Genomic DNA, 9136 nt, shown 5'->3' on the forward strand with positions numbered 1-9136 from the left:
AAGCCATAGCCCCACATGAGGTCACTGTAGCAGCATGACTTAGTCCAGCCACGTTGATCTCAGGTCTGACATCCATGGTCAGGAATCCATCCCTCCACAAAGAAGCAATGTGGTCTTGTGTTTGGGGAAGGCCCTCGAGTTCCCAGAGCAAGAGTAAATGTTGCAGCTGCTTGGGAGCAGGCTACAAACCAGGAGCAAATAGAGGGGAATGGCGAGGGTTCACGTGAAGGCAGAGCCCCCCATGACTCCTCCTGCCCTTGCAATGGCCAACACTTAAAGCTTATGATTGGCTGCAGAATCCTTGAGGAAAGGGTCTCTCTCTTTGGAAGCCACTGTGCAGGGCCAGCCCAGCTCAGCACAATCATTCACCACCACCAAGCACCACAGCAGAGACCACATCACCCTTCCTCACCCACTGGGAGCAGCTCCCTGTGGCCACCACTCCAGCCAGGGAGGAGAACTGTTTTGGAGTGAACCCTGGAACAAGGGAGAGCAAGAGAGCACTGGCCACCTCCCTGCCTGTCCTTCTCCCTCACTCCCATCCCATGGCACTGCAGTCCAGAGCTCCACCCTGGCCAGGATGGGTGGATGCTTGGGGAGTGTCCTGTCAGATGCGGTTGGACATGAGCCTGGTGTTCAGCTTGCGGAAGAAGGAGCGCAGCTTGCAGATCTTGCACTTCTTCTTCTTCTTCTTGTTCCTGCCTTTCAGGGACTCCCGGCCTCCTTCCCACTCCTCCTCCTCATCCTCAGTGGCCCACGGTCCCCAGGCACCGCCATTGAAGTCGGGGTGAGCGCGGGGGTTCTCGGCAGGGTAGCGCACCGGGATGGCCGTGCGGTTGTAGTGCACCAGCCTCAGCAGGAGGCTCCTGACCACGTCTGGCCGCTGCTCTGAGAGGTCGTAGCGCTCGTAGGGGTCGGCGGTGATGTTGAAGAGCCACACGGACTTCCTTGGGCCATCGGTGAGACGCTCCAGGTTCCACCAGCTCCCTGGGAAGTTGGTCAGGGTCTGTGGGGGTATCCAGTCGCTGTACCCTGGGTCGCCAGTGAGGAGCTTCCACTCCCCAACCCTGATGGAAGCTTGCACAGCCGTGTTCCAAATGCCGAAGCCGTCCTCCAAGGAGCCGTACTTGGCATGGTTGTACAAGGGGTCAATGTTGTGCAGGATTTCAGTGCGTGGCGACTCCTTACCCTCACTGATAGCAGGCCAGACATCGTAGCCATCCAAGCCTTGGACATTGCTCAGGTTGCCCCTGGCCAGGCTGATCAGAGTAGGGTACCAATCTGTAATGTGAACCAGCGCCCAGCTTGTCCGACGCTTGCGCTTGATCAGGGGACTGTGCACAAAACCAATGCCCCGCACTCCCCCTTCCCAGTACGTCCCTTTGCGACCCCGCAGCGGCCAGTTGCTTCCCCCGGAGAAGGTCTGCCCACCATTATCCGTGGAGAACACGATCACACTGTTGTCATAGTACCCATACTTCTTGAGGGCCCAGGTGATGTTCTTGACCGCCTCGTCCATGCAGGTGACCATGGCCGCGTACTTGCGGCGGGCGACGTTGCCCATGGAGCGGTAGCGGTAGATGTACTCCTTGGGGGACTGCAGGGGCGTGTGCACCGCTTGGAAGGCCACGTAGATGAAGATGGGCTCCTTGGGGCTGTGGGATGCCAGGATCTTGCTGACTCGCTGGGCATAGAGGAAGGTGGAATATTTCCCGCTCTGGTCCCACGCCACGTCCTCCCCCTCGTGCAGGTCGTAGCCGCAGACGTCGGGCCCGTCGCAGTTGTCGTAGGTGTAGTAATCCACGTTGCCTGTCAGGGAGCCCAGGAAGGTGTCGAAGCCCCGGCGAGTTGGCAGGCACTCCTTCTTGTAGAAGCCCAGGTGCCACTTGCCCACCATGTGCGTGGAGTAGCCGGCTTCCTGCAGCTTCTGCGGCAGGGTGACCTGGTCCAGGGGCAGGCAGTTGGGCTGCCGAGGGCGGATGATGGAGTGCTGCAATCCTGTGTGGATCTGGTACCTGCCAGGAGGAAGAGCCAGAGGAAAGCAATGGTGATGAGGAGCAGCTCTGGGTGAGGATGTGATGGCACTTTATGTGTTGGAAACCCAAAAACAAATGCAGATTTCCATGTCACCCAACCCAACCCAATGAAGCAAGCTCCAGCCAGGGACAGGGAGCTCCTCATCCGTCCATAAGTACCAAAAGTAGATGCAAAGAACACAGAGAGAGGCTCAGCAGACATCTCACAAAAATGCCACAAGCGTTTGTCCCCACTGCTGCCAGCCTGGGGAGGTGGCTGGGCTGTGTCAGGGCTGGGCAGCACAAGCAAGAGGGTTCATAATGCCCCACGTGAATGTCCCCACCATCTGTCCTCCCCTGCTTTGCACACCACAAAGATGTCTGGGACCCCTTAAGAACCATCAGGAGAAAAGGGACGCCTTTTCTTGGACTGTGGTGGGCTCTATCACCCCAGGCAGTTGGTGACCTCATCCATAGGCACCTCCCTGGGCCCACTCCTCAGCAGGAGGTGGTCTGGTGGGATCTGCCTCCTACAGGGAATGCTGACCACACAGCACTTCTCCAGAGAAAGCCCCACCTATCCCAGAAGGCAGAATGGCCCAGGATAAGGGGGCATCTGACTGTGGTGCCATGGGAGAGGACAATGGAGCAACATCCAGCCTGTGCTGGCCAGTGCAGCACTGAACACACATACAGGCAAAGCACAGACCAAGGGCCTCACAGCAAATCTCCAAGGGCCAGTGTGTCATGGGGACACAGCTGCTTGCCCAGCACCAAACACCTCCTGACCAGAGACCACCCTCTCCCAAAGTGTCATCCATCACCCAGCAGCATCCACAGTTTTGCTCTTACCATGTGCCACTCTTTATCCTCTGTGGAAATCAACTATTCACCCAGGAAGCTTTCTAGAGAAATCCAGATGTGCTGGAGGATCTCCATCCTCTGCCAACACACCAGGGCATCACTCTGGCAGCAAGCTGGGGTTAAGCCCCTCAGAGAAGGGACCAAAGGGGGACATGAGCAAGCTGTGAGCAGGCCCTGGCTTACCTGCCAGTTATCAGCTGGCTCCGGGACGGGGTGCAGATGGGCTGGATGTAGTAGTTCTCCAGCTTCACACCCTCTGCTGCCAGCCTGTCCAGCGTCGGTGTCTGGATATCTGAGCCGTGATAGCCGATATCGTGGTAGCCCTGGTCGTCGGTCAGAATGAAGATGATGTGGGGTGGCCTGGTGAAGGTGGGAGGCGGTGATTTCTCCATGGGGTCTGTGGCCACATCAGCCACCAAACTGGGCTTCATCCAGTCCCAGGACAAATAGCCAAAGCTGAGCAGGCTGACGAGCGAGAAGCCCGTGAGGGCATAGACGGCCATCCCGAAGCGCTGTGCTGCCTGCCGAGGGTGTTACTGTCCCAGCATCGCCCCAGAGCCACGAAAACAGGAGGGCTCCCCCTCCCTGCCCTAGAGGATGCTCCCCGCACCCCTCACAGCCGGTTTTGCGGGAGCAGCTTCCATCCAGGCACACTGGCGTGCACACAAAGAGCTTAATCCGCCGGGCTGGGTCGCCTTCAGTCAAAGGAAAACGAGCCCAGCGCTGCTCCAATCGCGCACATCTGCACGGCAGCACGGGCCCGGGGCCGCTCACCAGCGTCCCGAGCGCTGCAAACACTTCCTGCCTTCCTGGGGCTTTCTGCCTTTATGGAGAGCTCCACAGAATCCTCCTCAGACAAAGTTTCTGCGGCGCCTCGCCCGCTCCAGCCCTGCGCCTGCCCGGTCTCCAGCCGGCTCCTCGTTAAACTCCTGCGGAAGAGGGTGCTAAAGTTCAAGCCAGGGGTGCCGAGCTCTCCTCCGAGCTCTCGGGCAGGAGCCGCCCTCTCCTTTCCCAGCCTCCGCTCCGAGGCACGGTCCCAACATCTGTCAGGAGCTGTCTGAGCCGCCAGGTTTATGGGGAGCCGCCGGCTCGGCCCCTCCCAGCTCAGCGGCTCCAGCAAAAAGCTGGGAAGCCCCAGGGCATGCGGGGTCCTTCCTGAGCGTGGCATTCCCTGAGCCACCGACGCTCGGATCAGGGCCCTTGGTGGGATGCTCAGCTGAAGCCCCCGCAGCATCCAGCCCGGCAGGGCATCAGGGAGAGCTGGATCTCTGTCTGGGAGGGATGGCTGGTGCCGGCTTCCCACACTGGCAGGATCGTCATCCACAGAAATCCTGAGCAAGGAGAAGCTGCAAAAACTTGTTTGAACATCCCCAGTGTTAATAAAACCATCCTGGGATTTGTAGAGCACTGAGTAGTGGGTGCTGCTGCACACGTTTTCCAAGTGGGGAAACTGAGGCAGCAAAGGGCCATTGTCACATGAGAGGGGCAATGTTTGGTGGGAACCAGAGACTTCTGCCAGTGCAGGGGTACAGATCTGAGCTTGGGGTGCTGGGACAGGGGACCAGTGCCCTGATGCTTCAGGGAGGGGGCTGGCAGAGATGAGCAATGGCCCTGTGCAATTCCTTCTGCAGGGCCAGCATGCATCAGGGAGCCCTCGTGCCTGGTATGCCTCTTGTCCCCCCACTTTCCCAGCCAAGGACATGGCCCAGGAAGGGGCATTTTTAGCACAACCCCCTGTCAGAGCTGGGAGCTGCGCCCTGTGGCTGTTTGCAGTCCCAAAATGATGGGGACCTGAGGGGTCCCAGTACAGTGGGGACCCCAAGAGCCCCCAGCCCAGCCATCCCACCTGCCTTTACAACTGCAGGGCTGCGCTGGGGGCTCACTGGGGGCTGGGAGGGCTCTGCCTTCAGAACTGGCTCAGAAGAGCAGATGAGACAGATGGCTCCATGGCTCCCTACACATCTCCTTCCCCCACTCCCTGTCCTTCCACTGACCCTCCAGCCCCCAGGTGTCCCCCCTGCCCCACACCAGCCTGCTCCCTAGGACCCCAGACACCATGGAGGAGCAGAGAGGAGGGACCACCAGGCTCCTCACTCCCAGGGACTCCCTTTAGACACAGGCAGAAAGGATGGGGTCAAGGACAGGCACCAGGACCAGCTCCAGCCAGGGCTCAGGGGCTTGCAGGAGCACAGGGAGGGGTGCAGGGGACAGAGCAGGAGGCAGGGAGGGATCACTGTGTTCTGTGCTTTTCCCTGCTGGCAGCAACCCCTGCTCACTCAACAGCTCAGAAGGGCTGGGCTGAGCCCTTCAGTGAGCTTTGATTAATCCCCAGGGGTTCATCTCTCATTTCCTCCAACCAATTCTCTTCTCACTTTCCCTCACTCCTTCCCACCACTTGCCTCCCTTTCCTTCCCCAACACCTTTAATTTTGAACAATATCCTCCTCCTGGAAAAACTTGGACCTGACTGAAGGGAAGTAGAGGTGGGGGATCCAAAGTCTCCTGGGTCCTGTGTTCTCCTGCACACATGGCTCTGCACACACCCCAAAGCAGAGATATTGCCAGGGCTTGTAATCAGAGCTCTTCCCAAATAATAAATAATGCCCCATTTGGGTGAGTGTTACAGATGAGAGAGGAAATTGAAGATGTCAGGCCTGAGACATGGCAGAGAAACTGTGTTCAAGGCAACACAGATCACTGATAAACTGTGTCTTGCTTGGGGCCAGGGGATGAGCAGGAGGGAGGTGCAGGAGGGGGCAGCAGGAGGGATGTGTGGCCACAGGAGTGGGTCTGGAGCCCACCTACGAGGAGCAGGGCTGGATCCCACCTCTGAGGGGCAAAGCAGAGCCAAGCACCTCCTGGGTGTGTGATTTGCTGCTGAAGAGGGGTGTGGTGGGGCACATCCAGCTCACACCCTCAGGATGAGGAGGCACAGGCTGGGAGAGTCATCCTGAGCTTCAGCTGCTGTCAGTGGCCAAAGCTCAGGGTGGAAGGAGGGAAGGAGGTGGCAGCAGGGCTGACAGGGGCAGGGGACCTTCTGTGCCAGCCAGGGCAGCTGGCTCAGTTAAATCAGTGATGGGTCCAAGCTGGCCCCAGGTCTGGGGAGGAAACAGCAGGGTTAATTCAGCTGAGAGAGCTTTTCCAAGAGCCAAAGGGGGGATAAATAGTGAATCTGTTGGCAGTGACCCTGATCAGAAGGTTCAGGAACAGCTGGCCGGGTCTCAGCAGCACATGGACACCTTCTGGGTGCTCCTCCAAGAAATGATAAAAGGGTGAAAAGCAGCAAGGGGTGCAGTGAGAACACTCTAGATCCCAGGAAATGGGGTGCAATGGCACCCTCCAACCAGCCCTACTGATATCAGGACAGAGGCAGGAGAAGGGAGTGGCTAGCAGGGAGGAGGAGGAGGAAGAAATGACAAGTCTGGAGTTTTGGGGTCAGGACGATTTAAGCTGTCTGCACAGCTGCTCTGAGAGTGATTAATGCATCACAAGGTCTAGGGATGGAAAAAGCACTCATGGCCTGCAGGCACCCCTTCAACCGCTCTTAATGCAAGGCAGTCACTCGTCCAGCCTCACTCAGAGATGTCTCAAGAGCCAGGAGCTTCCTTGGAGAGCTCCAACATGTTGCACAATGGGGAGATTTCCCCTGGCAGGCGGCCCGGCTGTGAGCGCTGAGCCAGCCAGCAGACCCTGCCTGCTTTGGTCCTGCATCTGCCCTGGCAAGGACAGCCCTGCTCCTCCCATCACACCAGCTGCTGTGACACAGGACACTGAATCTCCCTCCCAGCCCGGTCTGCAGTGGCATTGCCAGTTCAGGGTGATGAGGGGGTCCATCAGCTGAGCTGGGTGCTGGATGTGGAGCTGGCAGCAGAACATCAACCCCTGAACCCCAGCCCAGCCCTTCAGGTGCCTGCAGACCCTTCCCAGCTGGAACAAAGCTCCCCATGCTGAGGAATCACTCAGCAAAGCCCAAACTGCTCCTTTTTGGTGCTTTGACACCCAGGAACATGACCTGCAGGGCATCAAACCCTGACCAGTGCCTGGACCATATCCCTCCATGTCCCTGCAGCTGTCACAGCTCCTCACATTTGCACAGCTGGTTCTCTGACCAAATATTTAATTATTCTTTTTTCTTTTTTTTTTCTAAATTATTAATTTTATGTGGCCTGGGGCAAGAATGAAAATAAACACAGCCCTTCCTGCTTTTTTCTCCCCACCGCCCCCCGGCTCCGGCCGCACTTGTGTTTTGGCTCCAAAAGTGCTCGCTGCAAATGGGGTTATGCAAACAGGCTCCACATATTTCCCTGTGCCTGAGATCTGCCACGAGGGCCACACAGCAAAGTTTAAAACTAAGCCTCAAATCTTTCTTTTTTTTTTTTTTTTTCACTTTTTCCCCCCCTTTTCTTTATTTTTTAACCCTTCCTGAGGCCGTAGCTGTTTCAGCACTCAATACTGCCTTTCTCCTGCCATCAATGGGGCATTATGGCAGGGGATTTATTGGAAGCAGAACTCCCAGGCTTTACAATGGGAGCTCTGTGCAAGGCAAATATTGCACAATCTGTTTGCACGCCGTCAGCTCGCTGCCCTTCCCCTCCGACAGCCCCACTCACGCCTCGGCCTCCGGCCTGCTGAAACAGGACCTTAAAAATCAGAAAAATGAAAGGTTTTTAATAAGTCCCTTCTCTCCCGCTTCAGAGCAAGACATTTGACCTAACAGGGCATCAGGGAGCCTCAGAAAAACACCTCTGGTCGCTCTCGCCTCTCAGATGTTTAAGGGTTTCCACTCTCCCTGGCCAGCCTGTGATGCATTTACTCTTTTATTGGCATGATGAAAGAGGCTAGGCAAGTCTGGAGAAGAAGGGAGCAGTCCCAGGAATGGGGAAAGGTTGTTTTGTCTAGAAAGGGGGGGAAAGGCTGACAGAAGGGGTTGGCCAGGTAATTTGTGGTGAAGGAAAGAGGCTGGAGGCATCACCAGTCCCAAGCCCAGGAGAGGATGGGGCTGGAGGTGAGTTCTTCTCCACTGACTTCGGGAGCCTTCAGGTGGTCCTGGACATCATGTCCTCAGCCTGGTGAATGGTTCTGTCCTGGTCTTCTCCCTGTCAGGAGCACTCTTTGCTCAGTGTCTTATCCTCCAGGGATATCCCCAAGGATGATTTTCGCTCCCTGGTGCAGTTCAGGCAAGCAGTATTTCTGCCAGGCAGTGCCAGGCCCTGCCTCCTCCCCCACCAGCCCTCCATATTCTTTTGCCCACTCTGGGACCTCATTTTTCCCACACAGAGCCCAGCACCTCTCTGCCTCTGGCCACATGGACCCTGTGGATAGAAACAAATTTTCCAGTGACAACCGCTGCAGCAAGACCTCCACCAGATTACAGGGTTAGGGTTTGAGTTGGGGAAACTCAGAGGTTTTTAAACACACCATAATTCACTCTCTGGGAGCTGGAGCAAGAGGAAGAGAAAACAGCAAATCTGCATCAGTTCCTGGTTATGCAACCCTGATCAGTGCTGAAAGGACGAGGAGCGGTGCAGCAGCAGCCGTGGCACAGGATGCCAAAGCCACCAAGGCAGCACGTTATGGAGCAGAAGGGAGAGGATCAGCTGTCCCTCTGACAGGGGCTCTGGATTTTTTTCTTGAAGCCAAATGGTCTTTTTTTTTCAATTCCCTGCCTGTATTTCACACCATTTGAGCAGTTGAAAATAATCATCACCATCAAAATGCACTTGGAAGCCATAGCAGAGTATTAGTCTTTTCTAATGTAAACCATAGCCTCTAACAACACATGCTGGGCTTGGCCAGGGTTTGTTCCCCATCAAAACATTGCTGCTCCCCTTCCTCCTCTCCAGGTCCTGCAGTACCAGCAAAATAGGAAACAAAAGCCCTGAATAAGAAAAGTTCCTCTTAGGGTAAGGAATTTTTCTTCTGTTTTTGGTCACTGTGATGATGAATCTAAATGATTCTGCAAATCCTCCTATGAAATTACTTCTACGCCTTCCTGCTCATGTTTGTTTTCTTCCTTCTCTCTCATTCAGGAGACTTCAGTCCATCAGCTTCCCTTCCTTCACATAATATTCCTTCCCTTGCCTTTTCTCCACCCTCTGGGAAACTGCAGCTCGCCGCCTTCTCCTCTCGTCTCTCTAACGACTTGCTTTGAAGAGCTGGAGAGGAGCCCATGGGTTTGGCACCGCTCCCTCCTTCCCATGCCTTATGGCAAGCTTTCCACGTCGCCTGGGTGCTCTCCCTCCTCGTCCTGCTCCCTCT

At 56.3% G+C, this 9136-nt stretch overlaps 1 protein-coding gene across 1 annotated transcript; it reads right to left on the reverse strand.

Moving 5' to 3' along the window:
- Positions 1-607: 607 nt before the first annotated feature.
- Positions 608-3382, reverse strand: ARSI (arylsulfatase family member I). Its single transcript, XM_058815490.1, has 2 exons — positions 3063-3382; positions 608-2015 (listed from the first exon to the last, which is right to left on the reverse strand). Exons 1-2 carry the CDS (start codon positions 3380-3382, stop codon positions 608-610), a joined length of 1728 nt encoding a protein of 575 aa, XP_058671473.1.
- Positions 3383-9136: the final 5754 nt, after the last annotated feature.

This window comes from Ammospiza caudacuta, chromosome 16 (assembly GCF_027887145.1).
Source record: "Ammospiza caudacuta isolate bAmmCau1 chromosome 16, bAmmCau1.pri, whole genome shotgun sequence".
NCBI lineage: Eukaryota > Metazoa > Chordata > Aves > Passeriformes > Passerellidae > Ammospiza > Ammospiza caudacuta.

Excerpts from the sequence above, each read along its gene's own strand:
- ARSI (XM_058815490.1), bottom strand. The coding sequence starts at position 3,382 with ATGGCCGTCTATGCCCTCACGGGCTTCTCGCTCGTCAGCCTGCTCAGC. Across the intron at positions 2,016-3,062 it reads AGCCAGCTGATAACTGGCAG|GTACCAGATCCACACAGGAT; the intron begins GTAAGCCAGGGC and ends TCCTCCTGGCAG.